This window comes from Somniosus microcephalus, chromosome 5 (genome assembly GCF_052327205.1).
Source record: "Somniosus microcephalus isolate GS21.2 chromosome 5, FLI_Smic_1.0, whole genome shotgun sequence".
In the NCBI taxonomy this organism is placed as follows: Eukaryota; Metazoa; Chordata; class Chondrichthyes; order Squaliformes; family Somniosidae; genus Somniosus; species Somniosus microcephalus.
Window position 1 is genome coordinate 100,332,649 of NC_140991.1, and position 24,712 is coordinate 100,357,360.

Sequence of the window (24,712 nt, forward strand, 5' to 3'; positions counted from 1 at the left end):
ACTCCAGTACGATTTGGACAGGTTGGGTGATTGGGCAGAAACATGGCAAATGCACTATAATGTGGATAAATGTGAGGTTATCCACTTTGGTGGCAAAAACAGGAAGGCAGACTATTATTTGAATGGCAATAGATTGGGAGAAGGGGAAGTGCAAAGATACCTGGGTGTCCTTGTGCACTAGTCGCTGAAGGTAAGCATGCAGGTGCAGCAGGCGGTTAAGAAGGCAAATGGTATGTTGGCCTTCGTAGCAAGAGGGTTTGAGTACAGGAACAAGCATGTCTTGCTGCAGTTGTACAGGGCCTTGGTGAGACCGCACCTTGAGTATTGTGTGCCGTTTTGGTCGCCTTATCTGAGGAAGGACGTTCTTGCCATGGAGGGAGTGCAGCGAAGATTCACCAGGCTGATACCTGGGATGGCAGGAATGACGTATGAGGAGAGTTTGTGTCGAATGGGCTTATCCTCACTGGAGTTTAGAAGATTGAGAGGGGATCTCATCGAAACCTATAAAATTCTGACAGGCCTGGACAGACTAGATGCAGGAAGGATGTTTCCAATGGCCGGGGAGTCCAGAACCAGGGGTCATAGTCTAAGGATAAGGGGTAAGCCATTTAGGACTGAAATGAGGAGGAATTTCTTCACCCAGAGAGTGGTGAACCTGTGGAATTCTCTGCCACAGAGGGCGGTTCATTAAATATATTCAAGAAGGAGTTGGATATATTTCTTAAAGCTAAAGGGATCAAGGGATATGGGGAGAAGGCAGGGACAGGGTACTGAATTTGGATGATCTGCCATGATCTCTTTGAATGGCGGAGCAAGCTCGAGGGGCCGAATGGCCTACTCCTGCTCCTATCTTCTATGTTTCTATGGATTTCCTTTATTAGTACACTCCAGAATTTCTTCAAAGAACTCATCAAATTTCTCTGACATGATTTGCCTTTTACAATTCCATACTGGCTGATCTTGATTAAGTCACGTCTTTCTAAATGTGTATTTATTTTATTCTATATTATAGAATCAAAGAATGGTTGCAGCATAGAAAGAGGCCATTTGGCCCACCGAGCCCGTGCTGGCTCTCTGCAAGAGCACTTCAGCTAGTCCCACTTGCCCACCCCCGCCCTTTCCTGTAGCCCTGCAAATTTTTTTCCTTCAGGTACTTATCCAATTCCCTTTTGAAAGCCATGATTGAATCTGCCTCCACCACCCTTTCAGGCAGTGCATTCCAGATCCGAACCACTCGCTACGTAAAAATGTTTTTCCTCATGTTGCCTTTGGTTCTTTTGCCAATCACCTTGAATCTGTGTCCTCTGGTTCTCGAACCTTCCACCAATGGGAACAGTTTCTCTCTATCTACACCCCTCATGATTTTGAACACCTCTATCAAATCTCCTCTCAAGCTTCTCTGCTCTAAGGAGAACAACCCCAGCTTCTCTCGTCTATCCATGTAACTGAAGTCCCTCATCCTGGGAATCATTCTCGTTTCTGCACCCTCTCTAAGGCCTTCACATCTTTCCTAAAGTACCTAGAATTGGCCACAATACTCCAGTTGAGGCTGAACCAGTGTTTTATAAAGGTTCACCATAACTTCCTTGCTTTTGTACTCTGCCTCTATTTGAAGCCCAGTATCCTGTATGTTTTTTTAACTGCTTTCTCAACCTACCTTGCCACCTTCAACGATTTGTGCACATATACCCCCCAGGTCTCTCTGTTCATGCACCCACTTTAGGATTGTACCCTTTAGTTTATATTGCCTTTCCTCGTTCTTCCTGCCAAAATGTATCACTTTGCACTTTTCTGCGTTAAATTTCATCTGCCATGTGTCCGCCCATTTCACCAGCCTGTCTGTCTGCTTGAAGTCTATCACTATCCTCCTCACTGTTCACTATACAGGAAACTTTGTGCTATCCGGAGGTGAGCTATCCGGCAATCTGGAGCCACCGGCAAAAATCAGCAGCCGTTTTTTATTCTTTGTTTTTTTTTTTTGCTTTGTTTGAACAGTCAAGCTGTGCAAGGTCTGTAGCTATAGCAACAGCTTCAGCTACAGAGCTTTAGGGCCACACCCGAGTGTTTAGAAGCTGTTGCTAAGCAACAGTGTTTGTTGTCAAATACGGAGATGAGAATCTCCGTATCTCTCAACATTAACTCTGGAGAGTACGGAAGTTTTGAGGCAACGGCAGCAGCTCGGTCCCGTGGGTGCCGGATAGCACAAAGTTTCCTGTACTTCCAGGTTTTGTGTCATCTGCAAATTTTGAAATTGTGCCCTGTACTCCCAAGTCCAAGTCATTAATATATATCAAAAAAAGCAGTGGTCCTAGTACCAACTCCTGGGGAACACCACTGTATACCTTCCTCCAGTCTGGAAAACAACTGTGCACCACTACTCTGTTTCCTGTCACAATTTCGTATCCATGCAGCCACTGTCCCTTTTATTCCATGGACTTCAACTTTGCTGGTAAGCCTATTATGTGGCATTTTATCAAGCGCCTTTTGGAAGTCCATATGCATCACATCAACCGCATTGCCCTCATCAACCCTCTTCTGTTACCTCATCAAAAAACTCGATCAAGTTAGTTAAACATGATTTGCCTTTAACAAATCCATACTGGCATTCCTTAATTAATCCACACTTGTCCAAGTGGCTGTTAACTTTGTCCCTGATTATCGTTACCAAAAGCGTCCCTACTACCGAGGTTAAACTGACTGGCCTGTAATTGCTGGATTTATCCTTACACCCTTTTTTGAACAAGGGTGTAACATTTGCAATTCTCCAGTCCTCTGGCACCACCCCCGTAACTAAGGAGGATTGGAAGATTATGGCGAGTACCTCTGCGATTTCCTCCTTAACCTCCCTCAGCATTCTAGGATGCATCTCATCCTGCCCTGGTGACTTATCAACTTTAAGTTCAGACAGCCTTTCTAGTACCTCCTCTTTAACAATTTTTATCTCATCCAGTATCTCCGCTACCTCCTCTTTCACTATGATTAAATACGTGGGGTTACGGGGATAGGGTGGGATATGTGTTGGTGTAGGGGTTACGGGGATTGGGTGGGATATGTGTCGGTGCAGGCTCGATGGGCTGAAATGGCCTCTATCTGCACTGTGGGGTTTCTGTGATTCTGTGACTTTGGCAGCATCTTCCTTGGTGAAGACCGATGGAAAGTACTCATTTAGCACCTCAGCCATGCCCTCTACTTCCATGCGTAGGTCTCGTTTTTGGACCCTATTCGGCCCCACCGCTCCTCTTACTACCTGTTTATTATTTATATGCCTATAGAAGTCTTTTGAATTCCCTTTTATGTTAGCTGCCAATCTATTCTCATACACTCTTTGCTCCTCTTATTTCCTTTTTCAGTTCCCATCTGAACTTTCTATATTCAGCCTGATTCTCACCTTGACATCTGTCATACGCGCTCTTTTTTCTGCTTCATCTTGCTCTCTATCTCTTTTGTCATCCAGGGAGCCCTGGCTTTAGTTGCCCTACCTTTCCCCCTCTTGGGAATGTACCTCGATTGTACCCATTGTTCGATTACAGTTTTGCCTGCCAATCTTTGAATCTGGCCCAGGTAAAATGAAATCATTCTCAATCCACTGAAATTGGCCTTCCTCCAATTAAGTATTTTTACTCTAGATTGCTCCCTGTCCTTTTCCATAGCTAATCTAAACCTTATACTATGATCACTGTTCCCTAAATATTCCCCTACTGACACTTGGTCCACTTGACCCACCTCATTCCCCAGAACCAGATCCAGCAATGCTTTGTTCCTTGTTGGGCTGGAAATGTACTGATCAAGAAAGTTCTCCTGAACACACTTCAGAGATTCTTCCCCATCCCTGCCCTTTACACTATTACTACCCCAGTCTATATTAGGATAATTGAAGTCCCCCATTATTACAACTCTATAGTTCTTGCACCTCTCTGTAATTTCCCTGCAAATTTGCTCCTCTATATCTTTCCCACTAGTTGGTGGCCTATAGAATACACCTAGTAGTGTAATGGCACCTCTATTATTTCTTCACTCTAACCAAATAGATTCTGCCCTTGAGCCCTCCATAACATCCTCTCTCTATCACTAACATTCTCCTTAACCAGTACTGTCAATTCCCTCCTTCCCTTTCTTTCCTGAACACCTTAAATCCAGGAATATTTAAAACCCAATCCTGCCCTTTTTTGAGCCTGATCTCCGTTATCACCACGACATCATATTCCCATGTGTCTATTTGCGCCTGCAGCTTACCAACCTTATTTACCACACTTTATGCATTTACACACATACACTATAAACCCGTCTTAGACCTTTTTGTATTATCTCTTAGTCTGACCCCACCTAATACAATATTATTTTTTACTCTAGTACTATTGGTCTTTCCCCATCCTTTGTGCACTTTTTCTCCTTTCTAATACTACATCCTGGTGCCAAACCCCCTGCCAAATTAGTTTAAACCCTCCCCAACAGTACTAGCAACTCCCCCCCCCCCCCCCCCCCCCCCCGCAACCGAGGACATTGGTTCTGGCTCTGTTTGAGGTGCGAACCGTTCCACCTCTCCCAGAACTGGTCTTAATGTCCCAGGAATTTGAAGCCCTCCCTTCTGCACCATTTCTCCAGCCCTGCATTCAACTGCTCTATTGTCCTATTTCTATATTCACTAGCTCGTGGCACAGGGAGTAATCCAGAGATTACTACCTTGAGATCCTGCTTTTTAATCTCTTTCCTAGCTCCCTAATATCTGCCTGCAGGACCTCATCCCTTTTTTACCTATGTCATTGGTACTGATATGGAGCGTGACCTCTGGCTATTCACCCTCTTTCTCCCCCCTCCTCAGAATGTTCTGCAACCACTCAGTGACATCCACGACCCTGGAATCATGTCTGCGGCCACATTAATGTCTGTCTGTTCCCCTAACAATCGAATCCCCTACCGTTATTGCCTTCCCGAGCTTCCTCCTTCCTCTCCTGTACAGCTAAGCCACTCGTGGTGCTGTGGACTTGGCTCTGGCTATACTCCCCAGAGGAACCATCACCAGTACTGAATACTGGTTAGAGAGCGAGATGCATTTGGGGGATTCCTGCACCTGCCTAGTCCTCCTTGTCTGTCTGATGGTCACCCATTGACTCTCTGCCTGCACACTGTTATGCTGCGGGGTGACCACTTCCTGAAACGTGCTATCCACGAAGCTCTCAGCCTCACGGATGCATCGCAATGACGCCAGCTGCTGCTCAAGCTCCAAAACCCGGAGCTCGAGCTCTTCCAGCCAGCGACACTTCCTGCTCACGTGGTTGTCCAGGACATGGTCAGTATCTTGGATTTCCCACATGGCACAGGATGTGCATTCCACAGGACTGCGGTGCCCTGCCATGCCTCTATTTATTTGACCATTAACTAACTTACAGAAATAAACTTTGACTAAGAGTCTTAAAAGTCTGGCCTACCATTATCGCTCTTAGTTAAAGTCTTTATTCACATGATTATTTATAGTTATATTAATTCATTTATCTAGTTAGGTTAGAGAGAATAAAACGCTAATAGTCGCCCACCAATCACCTGCCTCCTGTCCTGTGATGTCACTCCTTGATTTTGCTGTTCTTTTGGAATTCGCCGGATTTGTATCGGCCTCCTCCGCTGCTGTCGACTCCTTCCAGGTCCGCTGTCCTCTGCCTCCCGTGCTCTTTATTTTCTGCTGCTGACTCCTTCCAGGTCCACTCCTTATGGCCCCTGGAACCTTGGTCACTACTGATGTTAGGCTGACTGATCTACAACTACCTGGGTATACCTTTCTCTCTTCCTGAATAGAGCTGTTATATTGGCAACCCTCAAGTCCTCCGCAACAACTTTCATTTCCAGTGATGGTTGTGGTGGGCCTCTGCTCTTTTCTCTCTGACTTTACTCGGCATTCTTGGATGCATGCCATCAGCCCCTGGCGTTCAATCTACTCTTTTGGTACTACCTCCTTATATAGTTATTTTTTATTTTTTTAATTTGTTTTTATGGGATGTGGGCGTCGCTGGCAAGGCTAGCATTTATTGCCCACCCCTAATTGTCCTTGAGAAGATATCCTATCTAACTGTATCACCTCCTATAATCTCTGCCTTATTCACCAGATCTCAAGACTTGAATGATTCTTACTCTGTAGTTAACTCGAGGAATGTTTAGATACTGAAAGATTTACACACTTTGGACAATTAAAGACCACCCACTAGCCAGTGCAAAATTTTGATCCAGGAATGCAGAAAGTGGATTGAGTATAGATCCAACACTCTCCCTCAGTTGAGGTTTCTAGGCTTGGCCCTTTGCACTAACTTAGTTCCACTATTTTGGTCGTCTCAGCTCTGAGGGGTATTGAAAATATAATGTTATATTGATGTAGCAGGGTGTGTTCTTTTGAGGCAGGATTGCATTTCAGTGGCACACTATAGGAACAGCGCTATGAAAAATTGCTTGTTATAGAGTAGAAAGATTTAATTCTCTGTCATTGATACCTCTTGCCTTTATAAGTAGCTAAATGTATGAAGAATATAAGAGTTCTAGATCAAAGTTTTGTCCTTCTATTGGCTTTTTAAAATTCTGCTTATAATTTCCTGCTCTTCAGACCAATATGAATATGCTGTTCGTCAGTTCTTCTTTAACTGCATCACTCTCTTCAAATAAATATCCTGATAGTTTAGTGGTATGGTATATATGCATATGTATACTTACAGGCTTTTATTTTGATTAGATGGCAGCGTCTTCAGTGTAGTGGAAGTGATGGAAATAAAATTCAGTAATATGAATGTAAATCTGTTCATAGTAAAAGACAATATGACCTAGAAATGTAGGTCCTGATGGTGTGTAGTAGAACCTAGAAACTGCTCATGTGGAATGACTGACCTACTTAAGGGTCCCTCTTATGGATGAGTTGCACATTGAGCTGTCTTGATCATTGAACACCATCGCTTTTGGTTGAGTGAGTACATTGCATGGATTATTGAGGGGCTAACTCTCCAGTGTGGCATAGTTTAAAAAAAAAAAAATGACATTTGTTTCTAAAGAGTGTAAAGCATACATAACTTGTCAGTTTTGATTTTTCAGTCGTTCTCTATGGTAAGTGGCATTTAGAGACTTTGTCATAATGGAAAAGTAGATCGTACAAGTTATATGTTGATATAGTGTTGCCACAGTGATAACCTATATATGATTTAATTCTGTTTTAGAGTAAAGATGGGAAGACTCCATTGCACATGACAGCAATTCATGGCAGATTCTCACGGTCACAGACCATCATCCAGAATGGTAACTGACCTATTTCATTAAACCAGTTATTTAGCTGCCCATATAATCTTCCTCTATACGTTTAAATTGTTCTTTGATTGATATCTAATTTTAGAGAAAATTGACTCATGTCTTGCTTCAACCACTTGAGAGATAAAATGTGGGAATTTAATATTAGTTTCTTAATTTGCTGGGAGGTTTGGGAATCTTCTATTTATCAAAATGTTGCTCTAATGTAACCATTTTCACCTACCAGTATTGAGATTGACGATATAATTTATATATATTTGAAAATTATGTTGGACAAACCTGAAAAAATGGACAATTGTATTTCAGCCTTTCATCAGAAATTAGGATGACCAAAATCTAAACTATAAATTGTGAACCTGTCCTTATATACTGACACGAGTAGATCTCTTGTGGCATCACTTGTGGCTTACTGTCATTGGCAACAGCAGAAACACGTGGTGAGAAAATATAGTCAGGCTGGAGGCTATAAGCTGGGAGGTAATAGCAGGGAGGTGGAACAATATATTGCATGCCATTCAGGGTCTGGTAGCTGGGAAGATGCCATTCGGGTCAGGGGTCCGACAAGATGGCAGGTTGAGTTAGTGCTGGAACAGACAGAGATCAGGCAGGGAAGAAGCACGAGGTAGAGCTAGGTCAGAAAGGGCAAACAAAAGAGTTTGGAATCAAAGCTGAGCAGGGCAGAGGAATAAGATTGGGGCCTGAAAGTTGGAATCAGGCAGGGCAGAGAAGCTGGGTTAAATAGAGTCATAGAGTTTTACAGCACAGAAAGAGGCCCTTCGGCCCATCGTGTCTGCGCCGTCCATCAATCCCTGTCCAGTCTAATCCCATTTTCCAGCATTTGGTCCATAGCCTTGTATGCAATGGCATTTCAAGTGCTCATCCAAATGCTTTTTGAATGTTGTGAGGGTTCCTGCCTCTACCACCCTTTCAGGCAGAGAGTTCCAGATTCCAACCACCCTCTGGGTGAAAAAGATCCTCCTCAAATCCCCTCTAAATCTCCTGCCCCTTACCTTGAATCTATGCCCCCTTGTTATTGACCCCCCTACTAAGGGGAAAAGTTCCTCTTTATCTACCCTATCTATGCCCCTCATCATTTTGTACACCTCAATCAGGTCCCCCCTCAGCCTTCTTTGCTCCAATGAAAACAACCCCAGCCTGTTTAGTCTTTCTTCATAGCTGAGGCGCTCCATCCCAGGTAACATCCTGGTGAATCTTCTCTGCACCCTCTCTAAAGCAATCACATCCTTCCTATAGTGAGGCGACCAGAACTGCACACAGTACTCCAGCTGTGGCCTCACCAGCGTTTTGTACAGCTCCATCATAACCTCCCTGCTCTTATATTCTATGCCTCGGCTAATGAAGGCAAGTATCCCATATGCCTTTTTAACCACCTTATCTACCTGTTCCGCTGCCTTCAGGGATCTATGTACATGCACACCAAGGTCCCTCTGACCCTCTGTACTTCCTAGGGTCCTACCACTCATTGTGTACTCCCTTGCCTTATTTGTCCGTCCAAAATGCATCACCTCGCACTTTTCAGGGTTAAATTCCATTTGCCACTTTTCCGCCCATCTGACCAACTCGTTTATATCTTCCTGTAGCCTGAGGCTTTCCTCCTCACAATTTACCACCCCACCAATTTTCGTGTCATCTGCGAACTTACTGAGCATACCTTTTACATTCTCATCCAAATCATTTATGTAGATCACAAACAGCAAGGGACCCAGCACCGATCCCTGAGGTACCCCACTAGACACAGGCTTCCAGTCACACAAGCAACCTTCGACCATCACCCTCTGCCTCCTGCCACTCAGCCAGTTTAGGATCCAACGCGCCAAGGCACCCTGGATCCCATGGGCTCTTACCTTCTTGACCAGTCTCCTATGCGGGACTTTGTCAAAAGCTTTACTGAAGTCCATGTAAACCACATCCACAGCATTTCCCTCATCCACACACCTAGTCACCCCCTCGAAAAATTCAATCAGATTTGTCAGACAAATATAGAGCCTGAGTTGGTAGAGACGGTTCAGATCATGTAGACCTCAGAGGTTGAGCAAGTTGAGATTTGCTGCAGTCCAGAGAGGGGGGTGGGTTTGGGGGGGGGGAACTAGGCAAGAATGTTTTTAAAAAAAAAAAAAAAAACAAAGCTCATAAAAGTAGCAGAAAAAAAACTTGTGCTGATCTCATTGGTCCATGCTAACCATGTAACAACACACATTGATCATCAGTATTACAGGTCAACGCACAGAGACGTACAGTTTTAAAGCCACAAACACAATGATGCAAGATCTTTAGTGATCTAAATTAACATACTGCTACCAGTATTGAACAAGTCAGGTTTTTACCATATATACAACTGCCTCTTGATTGGAAACAGGACAAAAGTCTTCAAAGTGTGGCTACTGAAGTGAAATTTTGCCACTCAACCTCAGGGCAGCCCTTGCTGCTGCTGTCACCATCATCACTCATTGCTTTCACTGGGGCTGAATTCACATTAGTAACAGAATTAATTTGCCAAATCTAATATTTGTAGCGGGGCTGAAGGCTCCTCAAGTATGTTTGTATGTATGTATATCAGTGTTCTTTGCTAGCCCCACTTCATTATGCCAACTAATGTGTAAATTGTTTTTAAAAAATGGGACGAGCTCTGGTATTGAGCTATCAAGTGTAAAATGGTGATGAATTGATACCTGGGAGTAGGTCAATAACCTAACTTGAGAGATACTTGCACAGCTACAGCCCAAGTTCCCAAGCTTTCCACCACAAGCTTCAAGCAACAGCTCTTCTAATGGGATCATTGCCATGATGCTTTCTGTTCACCAATTGAAGAATTTCTCCCACCATATGTATTCTTTCCCCATCCAGTGTTCACCATATTAATTTTATTAGAACCAATGTCAAGTGTTGAGAGTCCAAATGTGTTTTTTCTAATTCATTCATGGGATGTGGGCGCCGCTGGCAAGGCCAGCATTATTGCCCAACTTTACTTGCCCTTCAGAAGGTGGCAGTGAGTCACCTTGAACCGCTGCAGTCACTGTGGTGAAGGTACTCCCACAGTGCTGTTAGGGAGGGAGTTCCAGGATTTTGGCCCAGCGACAGTGAAGGAACGGCGATATATTTGCAAGTCAGGATGGTGTGCAACTTAGATGGTGTTCCCATGCTCCTGCTGCCCTTGCCCTTCTAGTTGGTAGAGGTCGAGGGTTTGGGAGGTGCTGTCGAAGAAGCCTTGGTGAGTTGCAGCAGTGCATCTTGCAGATGGTACACACTGCAGCCACGGTGCACTGGTGATGGATAGGGTGCCAATCAAGCAGGCTGCTTTGTCCTGGATGGTGTCTAGTTTCTTGAGTGTTGTTGGCGTTGCACTCATCCAGGCAATTGGAGAGTATTCCATCACACTCCTGACTTGTGCTTTATAGATGGTGGAAAGGCTTTGGGGAGTCAGGAGGTGAGTCACTCGCTGCAGAATACCCAGCCTCTGACCTGCTCTTGTAGCCACAGTATGTATGTAGCTGGTCCAGTTAATATTCTGGTCAATGGTGACGCCCAGGATGTTGGTAGGTGATTCGGCAATGATAATACTATTGAATATTAAGGAGGTGGTGATTAGAGTCTCTCTTGTTGGAGATAGTCATTGCCTGGCACTTGTGTGGTGTGAATATTACTTGCCACTTATCAGCCCAAGCCAGATTGTTGTCCAAGTCTTGCTGCATGCGGGCACAGACTGCTTAATTATCTGAGGAGTTGCGAATGTAACTGAACAGAATTATGATGATGGCAAGGTCATTGAAGCAGCTGAAGATGATTGGGCCTAGAACACTGCCCAGAGGAACTCCTGCAGCGATGTCCTGGTGCTGAGATGATTGGCCTCTTAAAAACCTCAACCATCTTCCTTTGTGCTAGGTATGACTCCAGCTAGTGGAGAGTTTCCTCCCCAATTCCCCAACTTCAATTTTACTAGGGCTCCTTGATGGCACAGTTGGTCAAATGCTGCCTTGATGTCAAGGGCATTCACTCTCACCTCGCCTCTGGAATTCAACTCTTTTGTCCATGTTTGGACCAAGGCTGTAATGAGGTCTGGAGCTGAGTGGTCCTGGCAGAACACAAACTGAGCATCAGTGAGCAGTTTATCAGCGAGTAAGTGCTGCTTGATAGCACTGTCGACGACACCTTCCATCACTTTGATGATTGAGAGTAGACTGATAGGGCAGTAATTGGCCAGATTAAATTTGTCCTGCCTTTTGTGGACAGGGCATACCTGGGCAATTTTCCACATTGTCGGGTAGATGCCAATGTTGTAGCTGTACTGGAACAACTTGGCTAGAAGCGTGGCTAGTTCTGGAGCACAAGTATTCAGGACAACAGCTGGGATGTTGTCGGGGCCCATAGTCCTTGCTGTATCCAGTGCGCTCAGCTGTTTCTTGATACAATCTCCGGATAAACCAAAGTTTCCTGTATGTCTGGAAACCTCCATCTAACGGCAGAAATCAGCAGCCGTTTTGGTTAGGTTTTTTTCCTTCTAGCATTTTTTTTTTATTTTTTTTTTTATAAAAACAGTCAGGCTCTGGAAAGCGTCTCTGTAGCTTAGCAACAGCTTCAGAGACGCTTCCAAGTTACGGGCCGAGTGTTTACAAGCTGTTGCTAAGCAACAGTGTTTGTTGTCAGATACGGAGATGAAAACCTCCGTATCCTTCAACATTAGCGCTGGTCTATCCGGAAGTTTTGATAGATCGGCAGCAGCTCGGTCCCGTCGGTGCCGGATATCGCAAAGTTTCCTATATCGTGGAATGAATCGAATTGGCTGAAGACTGGCTTCTGTGATGGTGGTGACCTCGGGAAGAGGTCGAGATGACTCTTTCACTCGGAGCTTCTGGATGAAATGGTTGCGAACCCATCAGCCTTGTCTTTTGCACTCGTGTGCTGGACTCCGCCATCATTGAGGATGGGGACGTTCAGAGAACCTCCACCTTCCGTTAGTTATTTAATTGTCGTCCACCACCATTCAGTGATGGGAAGTTGAAACGAATAGTATAGATGCATTTAAGGGGCGGCTAGATAAGCCTATGAGGGAGAAGGGAATAAAAGGTTACGCTAATAGATTTAGATGAGGAAAGACGGGCGGAGCATAATCGCCGGCATAGACTGGTTGGGCCGAATGGCCTGTTTCTGTGCCGTATATCCTATGTAATCCTAGGTAATTCATGACTGGATGTGGCTGGACTGCAGAACTTTGATCTGATCTGTTGGTTGTGGGATCGCTTAGCTCTGTCTATAGCATGCTGTTTCCACTGTTTAGCATGTATGCAGTTCTGTGTTGTTGCTTCACCACGTTGCCACTTCATTTTTAGGTACGCCTGGCCCTGTTCCTGGCATGCTCTTCTACACTCATTGAACCAGGGTTGGTCCTCTGCTTTGATGGTAATAGTAAAATGAGGGATATGCCAGACCATGAGGTTGCAGATTGTGGTGGAATACAATTCTGCTGCTGATGGCCCACAGCGCCTCATGGATACCCAGTTTTGAGCTGCTAGATCTGTTCTGAATCTATCCCATTTAGCATGGTGGTAGTGCCACACAACACGATGGAGGGTGTCCTCAGTGTGAAGACAGGACTTCGTCTCCACAAGACTCTACGGTGGTCACTGCTACCAATACTGTCATGGACAGGTACATCTGCAACAGGTAGATTGGTGAGGACGAGGTCAAGTAGGTTTTTCCCCTCTTGTTGGTTCTCTCCCCACCTGTTGCAGGCTGAGACTGGCAGCTATGTCCTTCAGGACTCGGCCAGCTTGGTCAGTAGTGGTGCTACCAAGCCACTCTTGGTAATGGACATTGAAGTCCCCCACCCAGAGCACATTCTGTGCCCTTGCTACCCTCAGTGTCAACTATAAACAATATTTTAATCCCCATTTATTTGCAGTTTGTTAATCTCCATGTAGGATAGATTATAGGGATTATATAACTGTATTAATTTCAGGGCCTTTATCAGAAGACTTTGCAGAACCTAAATACAGTTCAACAGATCAAAGTGTGCAGACTGTAAAATACTTGGGATTACCGGGCTGCATTGGGGATTAGAAGATTGGTGTCGATTAACATTGTTCGGATTTAAAACATCAGGTATGGCTATTGCCCCACCATGTATTAGTTCCCAGTCACTTAACATCTAGCTGTCACCTGGCTAGGTGATGTCCGGTGCGATAGCAAGGTGTTAAGTGGCAGCTATTACTGTAACTAAACATCACGTGGCTAAGCAAAGTAAACTGTTATTACTATAAACTATTTTAATGTCCAGTTTTTCTCAACAAAAGTTACCAGTTTAGCTTTGTTGTATTGCGATTGACATATCCCCATACCCTGGACATACATTGCAGAATTTTGTTGCTCTTACTGCAAAATTTGGCCATTAGGAGCCACAGAACTCTAGGTGCCTTGGTTATAGCTGAGTTTCATCTTTCACCAAAACTACGTTAAATACTGACATGACTGCTTGTTTTGGCCTATGAAAGTTATAGGAGTGCTTTTTTTTTTTGCTCCCAAGTTTATACAGTTGCTCTTTGTTACTATTCGGGTGCTCTCCAGATATTTTTTCTTGTGCAGAGGATTACTTCCGCACGTAAGTTTGTGCTTCCTGGGAACCGAAGCATGACCTTGTGCACAAAGTAATCGGCAAAGTCATACTCCCTACATGAATAATAAACCGTTTTATTGACAGTATATGCACTGGAAATGGTAACTAGATTTCTCTGAATGATAGATAAATAAACACTCTAACAGGCTTTATTTCATTTGCTACCAACCACAAATCTGATCTATTAAGCAAAGTTAAAAAGAAGCAAGAGCAAACACATCAAATTTCGTGAGACAAACCTCGAGTACTTTAAACCTGTTTCAAAATAAATATACTTGTAGCTCAGAACACATGTCTAAAGGAAAACATATGTGAAGTCAGATATTAAGCGTTCCCATTCGCTTTTTCAGCTGCCAAAGAAAGCAGACATGAAAGCTTAATACAGGGCAACAGTTGTACCCCTTCTTTACTTTGAGGTCTGAACGGAAATAAAGGAAGGTGAAAACAACAACTTGCGTTTATATAGCCTTTTTAGTGTGAAATAACGAGCAACAGACACTGAACTACGTGACACAGGACAGGTAACATCACTAGGTCAGATACAGGAGGACAGGGAAGTAGAGGCAGTGGCATTTACGAAGGGAGTTCTAGGGAGCAAGACTGAGGCAGCTTAAATGGTGGGTGAAGGTGGGGGGCTGGGGTGGTGAGGTACCAGCGGGTGCAGGAGAGGATGCAAGGCAGGAGGAGGTTGCAGAGGTACATAAGAACATAAGAAATAGGAGCAGGAGTAGGCCAATCGGCCCCTCGAGCCTGCTCCACCATTCAATAAGATCATGGCTGATCTGATCCTAACCTCAAATCTTATATCACTCTGCATCTACCCGAACCCATGTGATCTCCCGGGAGAGGCGAAAAACCAGATAAAAAACCCAATGGCCAATTTGGGAGAAAAAAATCTGGGAAATTCCTCTCCGACCCATCTAGGCGATTGAAATTCTTCCAGGAGATCACTCTGTCCATATATTTTCTACAGTACTTACCTTCTGTAAAGGCGATCTCCACCCCAGCCAGGAACAGGAATAAAACCATCTCCTGAAATCTAACACAGAATTAGAACACAGTAGGAGCAGAACAAGGCTACACGGCCCCTGGGCCCACTCCACTACCCACAGGGCCATGACCATTCCGAACCTAGACTCATGTCCAATTTCCTGCCCGCTCCCCGTAACCCTTAATTCCCTTTACTTCTAGGAAACTATCTATTTCTCTTTTAAATTTATTTAATGATGTAGCTTCCACAGCTTTCTGGGGCAGCAAATTCCACAAACCTACCACCCTCTGAGTGAAGAAGTTTCTCCTCATCTCAGTTTTGAATGAGCAGCCCCTTATTTTAAGATTATGCCCCCTAGTTCTAGTTTCACCCATCATTGGGAACATCCTCACCGCATCCACCCGATCAAGCCCCATCACAATCTTATATGTTTCAATAAGATCGCCTCTCATTCTTCTGAACTCCAATGAGTAGAGTCCCAATCTACTCAACCTCTCCTCATATGACCACCCCCTCATCCCCGGGATTAACCGAGTGAACCTTCTTTGTACTGACTCGAGAGCAAGTATGTCTTTTCTTAAGTATGGACACCAAAACTGTATGCAGTATTCCAGGTGCGGTCTCACCAATACCTTGTACAACTGCAGCAATACCTCCCTGTTTTTATATTCCATCCCCCTAGCAATAAAAGCCAACATTCCATTGGCCTTCTTAATCACTTGCTGCACCTGCATACTAACTTTTTGAGTTTCGTGCACCAGGACCCCCAGATCCCTTTGTACTACAGTACTTTCCAGTTTCTTGCCATTAAGATAATAACTTGCTCTATGATTTTTCCTGCCAAAGTGCATAACCTCACACTTTCCAGTATTGTATTCCATCTGCCAAATCTCTGCCCACTTACTTAGCCTGTCTATGTCCCTTTGCAGGTTTTTTATGTCCTCCTCACTCACTACTTTCCGTCCCATCTTAGTATCATCTGCAAACTTTGATATGTTACACTCGGTCCCCTCCTCCAAATCGTTAATATAGATTGTAAAGAGTTGGGGACCCAGCACTGACCCCTGCGGAACACCACTAGTTACTGGTTGCCAATCTGAGAACGAACCATTTATCCCAACTCTCTGCTTTCTGTTCGAGAGCCAATCCTCCACCCACGCCAGAATATTACCCCCAATCCCGTGATTTTTTATCTTGAGTAGGGAGGAGTGAAGCTGTGGAGGGATTGGAAGGCAAAGACAAGGATTTTAAATTGAATATATTAGAAGATGGTGCTAATATAAGTCAAAAGAGATGGGGTAATTGGTGAGCAAAACTTAGTGCAGGACAGGATACGGTTTGGAGAATATGGAGTTTATGGAGGCTGAACGATGGATCATCAGCAAAGAGAGAATTGGTGTAATCGAGTTTTAGAAGTGATGAAAGCGTGGATAAGGGTTTCAGTGGTGAAGGCGCTGAGGTGGGGGAAGGCAGGCAGACGTTATAGGCAGATAAAAGATAATCAACCTGAAACGTTAACTCTGTTTCTTTCTCCACAGATGCTGCCTGACTGGCTGAGTATTTCCAGCATTTTCTGTTTTTATTTCAGATTTCCAACATCCTCAGTATTTTGCTTTTGTAGAAGTATAGGCGGGCAGTTTTGTGGAGGTGGAAGTAAGCAGTTTTGGTGATTTGGGACATGGGATTTGAAGCTCAGCTCAGGGTCAAACAGTGCCAAGGTTGAGCATGGTTTTGTTCAGCCTGAATAAGTGGCCAAGAAGGGAATGGAATCATTGGCAAGGGAGGAGAGAACCTCGTATAACTAAATAAAATGGTAAATCACAAGTAGGCTTCAAAGGCACATACAATATAAACACTGATAGCTCAGACCAAATAGCTAGGAATCTCCTGCTTAGACAATTGTAAAGGCCCAGTGACTTGATATGTCTTAAAGATTAATATTCCTCTTGTTTAAGTAGCCATCTAATTCCCTTGCAGAAGTACTTAATAGACTTTGCTTCAACAGCACTTTGTGGCAGAAAATTCCAGATTCTTACCTCTATAAAGAATGTTTTCTAACCTCCCATTTAACTCTTGTAATTGTAAATTTGTGCCCTCTTGTTACCATCTCATCGATCAATGTAAAAATCTATCAGTATTTACATAACCAGAACCCTTAATAATCTTGAAGACTTCTGTCAGGTCACTTCTTAACCTTCTCTGCTCCAGTGGGGGAAAAAAACCCTAGTTTCTCAAATCTCACTTCATAACCGTGATCAATCATCCCCAGTGAGATCCAAGTCAACCTGCACTGCACCTTTTTCTATTACATTTATATCCTTCGAGAACAGGGTGCCCAAAACTTGTGTACAACACTCCAACTGACCTATCTAAGGTCTTGTATAGGGTTAATATTACCTCCTTTTATATTTTATGCCTGTAGATACAAAACCAAGGATTCAGTTTGCCTTTTTGTGGCCTTATTTACTTGCACAGCAGCTTTAATGACTTGTGTAACTGCACACCTAGGTGCCTCTGCTCTTCTGCTCCATTTCAAATCATACATTTAAGATTTAATTTAAGATACTGTTAAACAAGATTTGTTACTTCACACCAAACAAATTTTACTCAAATATTTTATAATGACATCTTGAACATTTAATGTCTAGCAATTTAAACAAATGCTATAGCAGGACATTCAAGGTTAATCAGCTTGCCTTTGTATGAGTGAAAGATACATAATTTCCTATCGCTCCTGATTGATGCGCTATCAATTACTCATAAAAGACTGAGAGTTAAGAGAGTAACTAAAGGCTTTTATTAACAAAAGAATGAAGGTCTGCCTCGAGTGGTCGACCGGTCCAGAATACAAAGGGCTGGGGAGCAGTCACCTTTATACTAGGACTTGTGGGAGGAGTCAGCCGAGGCATGTCCAGGCATGTACACAGTGGAATACAAACAGTGGTTTACCACATTCACCCCTTGTTTAAAATTGAGTCCGGCGGGGTGAAGTGTATTAGAAGTTAGTGTATTGGAGTCTCTCCGGAGGTCTTGTCTGCCGCTGTGATCGGCGTGGCGACGGCAGGGGTAGTGGAGCTTCCGGCGTCGAGTCCTGCGTGGGCTGTGGCACAGGCGTGTCGTCCTCGTAGATGTCGAGCGGGTCGCGGGGCCCAGGCCTGCCATCTGCTGGGGCTGGATATCGGGTCGTGGGGGGGGGTGGTAGTGAGTAGTGGGTTACTGCGGCCCCCGAGGGTGCAAGGTCTCTTATGGAGACTGTGTCCTCCCGCCCGTCCGGGTATGCAATGTAAGCATACTGGGGGTTGGCGTGGAGGAGGTCGACCCTCTCGACCAGGGGGTCCGTTTTATGGGTCCTCACGTGTCTTCTCAGTAGGACCGGCCCTGGGGACGTCAGCCATGGCGGTAGCGATGTCCCCGATGTGGACTTCCTTGGGAAGACAAACATTTTCTCATGAGGGGTGGCGTTAGTGGCAGTGCAGAGCAGTGACCGAATAGAGTGGAGCGCATCGGGGAGCACATCCTGCCAGCGGGAGGTTGGAAGGCCCCTAGACTTTTTAAGGCTAGCAGGGCGGCCTTCCAAACTGTCGCATTTTCTCTTTCCACCTGTCCGTTCCCCCGGGGGTTGTAACTGGTGGTCCTGCTTGTGGCAATACCCCTAGTTAGCAGGTACTGACGGAGTTCGTCGCTCATAAACGATGAGCCCCGGTCGCTATGGATATAGCTGGGGAAACCGAACAGGGTGAAGAGGTCGTTCAGACATTTAATGACCGTGGCACTGGTCATGTCCGGGCAGGGGATGGCGAACGGGAAACGGGAGTACTCATCAATAATATTGAGGAAGTACACATTGCGGTCGGAGGAGGGGAGAGGCCCTTTAAAATTAACGCTCAGGCGCTCGAAGGGGCGAGTGGCTTTTATCAGGTGGGCCCTGTCTGGTCTATAAAAGTGCGGTTTGCACTCAGCGCAGACTTGGCAGTTCCTGGTCATGGTCCTGACCTCAATAGAGTAAGGCAGGTTGCGGGCCTTGATGAAGTGGAAGAACCTGGTGACCCCCGGGTGGCAGAGGTCATTGTGGAGGGCCCGCAGTCTATTGATCTGCGCGCTGGCACAGGTGCCACGCGATAGAGCATCCGGGGGTTCATTGAGCTTCCCGGGCCGGTACAAGATCTCGTAATTGTAGGTGGAAAGTTCGATTCTCCACCTCAAGATCTTGTCATTTTTGATTTTGCCCCTCTGCTTGTTGTTAAACATGAAAGCAACTGAACGCTGGTCAGTGAGCAGGGTAAATCGTTTTCCGGCCAGATAGTGCCTCCAATGACGCACAGCCTCCACAATCGCCTGGGCCTCCTTCTCAACAGCGGAGTGTCTGGTCTCCGGGCCTTGGAGGGTTCGTGAAAAGAAGGCCACGGGTCTCCCCGCCTGATTGAGGGTAGCGGCCAGGGCAAAGTCGGACGCGTCGCTTTCCACCTGGAAGGGGATGGATTCGTCCACTGCGTGCATGGTGGCTTTGGCAATGTCCTCCTTGATACGGTGGAAGGCTAAGCGGGCCTCTGCCGTCAAGGGAAAAGAGGTGGACTTGATCAGCAGATGGGCCTTGTCCGCATAGTAGGGGACCCACTGGGCATAATAGGAGAAAAACCCTAGGCACCTCTTCAGGGCTTTGAGGCAGTGGGAGTTCCATAAGGGGACGCATCCGGTCGGGGTCGGGGCCGATGACTCCGTGTTCCACAACACAGCCAAGGATGGCGAGGCGGTTTGTGCGGAATATGCACTTCTCCTTGTTATATGTCAGGTTCAGGAGTTGGGCGGTGCGGAGGAATTTTTCGAGGTTTGCGTCATGGTCCTGCAAGTCACGGCCGCAGATGGTCACATTGTCCAGATATGGGAAAGTGGCCTGCAACGCATTTTGATCTACCATCCGGTCCATCTCCCTTTGGAAGACGGAGACCCCGTTGATGACGCCAAAGGGAACCCTAAGGAAGTGATAGAGGCGGCCGTTTGCCTCAAAGGCAGTATACTGGCGGTCCTCAGGGCGGATAGGGAGCTGGTGGTACGCTGATTTCAGGTCAATGGTCGAGAAGACGCGGTACTGCGCGATCTGGTTGACCATATCAGCTATGCGGGGGAGTGGGTAGGCGTCCAGCAGGGTGTAGCGATTTATTGTCTGGCTGTAGTCGATGACCAGGCGCTGCTTCTCGCCGGTCTTAACGACCACAACCTGGGCTCGCCAGGGGCTGGTGCTGCCCTCAATAATCCCTTCCTTCAGGAGCCGCTCCACTTCGGTTTTAATGAAAACCCTGTCCCCGGCACTGTACCGCCTGCTCTTTGTGGCGATGGGCTTACAGTCGGGGGTGAGGCTAGCAAACAGTGGGGGGGGGGTGACTCTGAGTGTGGAGAGGTTGTACCTGGTGCGCGGCGGGCAATTTGGAAGCTGCTGGCTGCGGACTGTGAGTGGGGGTAGGGGTCCACCGTACGCCATCGTAACACTTTTAAGGTGGCACTGAAAATCTAACCCCAGCAGGACGGCAGCGCAGAGGTCGGGCAGGACCAGAAGTTTAAAATGATCGTACACAGTCCCGTCTACTACGAGTGTCACCACGCAGTAGCCGCCGATGTCCGCCGACTGGGACTTGGAGGCCATAGAAATCCGCTGATGCGCAGGCAGGACTGGGAGAGAGCAACGCCGCACCGTGTCGGGGTGGATGAAGCTCTCCGTGCTCCCAGAGTCAAAAAGGCAGATTGTATCGTGACCATTTACCTTAATGTCCATTGTGGAACTGGCCAGCTGGTGCGGTCTCGCTTGGTCCAGTGTAACGGATGCCAGCGTAGGGGTCGGTGTGTCGCTGCGGGTATCAGATGAGGCGGTGTTGGGGGCCTGCTGCGTTCCGGCTGTCGTCCAAGATGGCGGCGTCCATGATCCCCATGTGGCTGGAGGCGTCCAAAATGGCTGCTGTACCGGTGGTTCGCACATGGCCGGGGAGGCCCAAGATGGTGGCCCGCATGGCCCACACGCGGCGCTGCTGGGGTTCGGGGTGGCTTTGGCCCTGCAGACGCTAGCGTAGTGTCCCTTCTTCCCGCAGCCCGAGCAGATCGCATTTTTCGCCAGGCAGCGCGCTCTGGGGTGTTTTGCCTGGCCACAGAAGTAGCATTTCTGGCCTTGGGGCACTGCTGTCTGGCCTTGGGACACTGCTGCGGTAGTTGGGCCGTGGCTGGGGTGGCACGGCGCTATGAGGCGGTCCTACCGTGTCCCAGGCTGTCATTCCCCGCGGCGTCCACGGTGCAGAGGAGTAGGCATCCATGCCCCGGTAGGCTGCATCCAATGATAGTGCGAGTTCAGAGGCCTTGTTGAGGTCGAGGTCACTCTGCTCCAACAGTCGCTGTCGGGTGTAATTGGATCTGTGGCCCACTACAAAAGCGTCCCGGATAAGTTCCTCTGTGTACACGGCGGCCTTTACATCCTTACAACCACAGGCCCGGCCAAGCACAGACAGTGCCTGAAGGTATTCCACGGTCGATTCCCCAGGTTGTTGTTTACGACTCCCCAGAAGGTGCCTGGCGTACACTTCGTTCACTGGGCGCGTGTACTGGTCCTTGAGGAGCTTGATAGCGTCCGCGTACGAGGTCGCGTCTTGGATGACCGAGTACACTCGGTGGTTCACTTTGGAGGTCAGGACATCCAGTTTGTCCTCGTCCGATTTGATTGCTGCGGAGGCGGTCAGGAATTTTTCGAAACACTTAAGCCAGTGAGTAAACTTGGTGGATGAGTCCGCCTCCCGATGATCTAAGTCCAGGCATGCTGGTGTGAGGATCTTCTCCATTATAAAAATTTTGTTAATAAAATTGATGCGCTATCAATTACTCATAAAAGACTGAGAGTTAAGAGAGTAACTAAAGGCTTTTATTAACAAAAGAATGAAGGTCTGCCTCGAGTGGTCGACCGGTCCAGAATACAAAGGGCTGGGGAGCAGTCACCTTTATACTAGGACTTGTGGGAGGAGTCAGCCGAGGCATGTCCAGGCATGTACACAGTGGAATACAAACAGTGGTTTACCACACTGATAAGACCCATGAATATTTTGGTTGCCGTTGAAACACAAGTGATTGTCTAGCTCTCCTGAAATCTTCCACTCATTCATCTTTATGAGCTATTATAAGAGCATAGTTGTACCATATTGGTGTTAATGTCATGATCCTACGAATTGTATACTACTAATGTACAAGCTAACTACAGGAAACTTTCTGGTATCCGGCACCGACGGGACCGAGCTGGTGCCGTTAGATCAAAACTGCCGTAGAAACCAGCGCTAATGTTAAAACATACGGAGCTCAGAGCTCCGTGTGAAGCAACAAACCCTGTTGCTTAGCAACAGCTTCAAAACAGTCGGCGCAGCTTGCAAGCGTCTAGCTAAAGCTGTTGCTTAGCTACAGAGACGCTTGCAGAGCCAGGACTGGAGAAAAACAACGAAAAGAAAAAAATTATCTGAACCGACTCCTGAATTTTGCCGGTAGATAGAGCTTTCCGGACATTTAACCTCCGGATAAATGAAAGTTTCCTGTACCTTGTGCTTCTCTGGACTTCTGTGTAATGTTAAGTTCAGTGCTGCTGTGCCGTGATGTAAGTTTTGATGTTCACAGAATGATTAGGGACTTCCTTGACCGGCCCATCTATCTCCGCCTGTACTACAATGTTCCATTCATCTTGCAAGATGAGCAGTTTGGTATTCTCAAAAGTATGATCATTTCCATTTTGTTATATAAATGTGACTTGTAAGCCTAGCAGTATCAATTGGTGGCCTTTCACCTGTTTGAAGATTTAGGTTAACCACTTCCTGGGTCCCATCACGGTTTTGTCCCTACCTCTTGTAACAGCAGCAGGTTGTCTTGGTAAGACAGATCTCACGAAAGTCTAAAAATGCAAAGTGAGTCAGATTTCAAGTTCTTAACTGGTAGTCAAACAAGAATTTTAGTTGAATTTCTACAAATTACTTGGAATCAAAAGATGTGTAGTGAGTGAAAATAACCACTTTGAGCTTATTCCATAAGTAAAGGCTTTGGACTGTGAAATAGTAGGAAAGCTTTTATAATGAGAAATATAATTATAATAACATTGTTATTCAACAGCTAGTGCTAAATAGTGCACATAACAAAATATATCGTCTAACACTCATTCAAAAAATCTATTAAATAGCAACAAAAGTTTAAACATACTTTTTAATGCTCATACTGATTTATTTTTCTTCTATAGGTGCAGAGATAGATTGTGAAGATAAGAATGGTAATACTCCTTTGCATATAGCTGCTCGATATGGACATGAACTACTTATAAACACACTAATCACCAGTGGAGCTGACACTGCAAAGTGAGTAACAGCTATTGACTTTGGCACTTGTTAGTACCTTGCCTAAGTATCCATTATTTATGTGAGCCTTAATGGACAGTGCCAGTAGGCAGTTCAACTGCAGAAGTATCACAGCGAAACCCAAGCCTCATTTGACATTTCCATGTGCAATTCTACCAGGGCTAGGTAGGTAGTGATCGGGATCAGTGACCCTTCTCTCTCTTTCTCTCTCTCTCTTTCTCTCTCTTGCACCAGGTTTTGGGGGGGGGCACACTGCCAAATCACTGTCAGGGAGAACTAAGGGCAATTGTACCCCTACCACTGCCATGGCTAGGGTCAGCTAACTCGGCACAGATCAGGGTTTCAACCTGGCTTCAAATAATATACTTACATCTGCACCGTGCTTATAATCATTAGACACCTGAATCATGCCTCCTCTCTGACTTCTCTTACAGAAATTCAGTTCAGTGAATCTTACTTCATAACATGAGATACTAAGTCTTCGAATGATTCTAGTTGCTGTTCTGTGAATCTTATAACATTAATATTCTTAAAAGTAGGTGCCTAAAATTGCACACATTTGTATTGAACATTTTCTCAGAAGATTAAACAAGTGCAATAGAATCCATGGGAGGATAGATTTATGCATGGTCTACAGAAGTGTTGAGCTTGGTGGGAGCTGTTTATTTTTCTTGTTCTGTGGTTTCTTATTCTAGATGTAATCTCACCAGTGATCTATACAAGGTTATTTTCATTTGACTTGCAATCAAATGCTCAATGCATTCCAGTATTTAGCAATGTTAGTTTTATGTTGACTAGATGCTTTCAATAATTCCATAGAAACATAGAAGATAGGAGCAGGAGTAGGCCATTCGGCCCTTCGAGCCTGCTCTGCCATTCAATGAGATCATGGCTGATCATCCAAATTCAGTACCCTGTCCCTGCCTCCTCCCCATATCCCTTGATCCCTTTAGCCTTAAGAAATATATCCAACTCTTTCTTGAATATATTTAATGAACTGGCCTCCACCGCCCTGTGTGGCAGAGAATTCCACAGGTTCACCACTCTCTGGGTGAAGAAATTCCTCCTCATTTCAGTCCTAAATGGCTTACCCCTTATCCTTAGACTATGGCCCCTAGTTCTGGACTCCCCGGCCATCAGAAACATCCTTCCTGCATCTAGTCTGTCCAGGCCTGACAGAATTTTATAGGTTTCGATGAGATCCCCTCTCAATCTTAACCTTGTATAGATCACCGGTGAGATTTTTCTACCTTTTCACTAAATGGGAATGCCGATAGAATTGTAGTTCAGTTCTGTTTCTTAAAAAAAAAACCCAGAACACTTAACAGAGGAAAAAATAAAAAGGAACGGGCACCAGGGATGGTGGGAAAATTTGGTCAAAATTATGGGCTTCAGGAAAGTTTTTAAAGATTGAATGAAGGTGGGGGGGGTGGGAAAGACAGAGAGGTTTAGGGTGGAACTTAA

At 45.7% G+C, this 24,712-nt stretch overlaps 1 protein-coding gene across 6 annotated transcripts in view; it reads left to right on the plus strand.

Moving 5' to 3' along the window:
* ankrd28b (ankyrin repeat domain 28b) overlaps positions 1-24,712 on the plus strand; it is a 289,025-nt gene that overhangs the window by 161,149 nt on the left and 103,164 nt on the right. For 5 of the 6 annotated variants that reach the window (XM_085988033.1, XM_085988035.1, XM_085988034.1 and 2 more), the window contains 2 exons: positions 7,185-7,263; positions 23,134-23,248. In XM_085988033.1, the coding sequence (XP_085844159.1) occupies positions 7,185-7,263; positions 23,134-23,248 (194 nt within the window). Of the gene's footprint in view, positions 1-7,184; positions 7,264-23,133; positions 23,253-24,712 lie in introns of those variants that run through there. The other variant, XM_085988036.1, reaches the window with a different exon arrangement.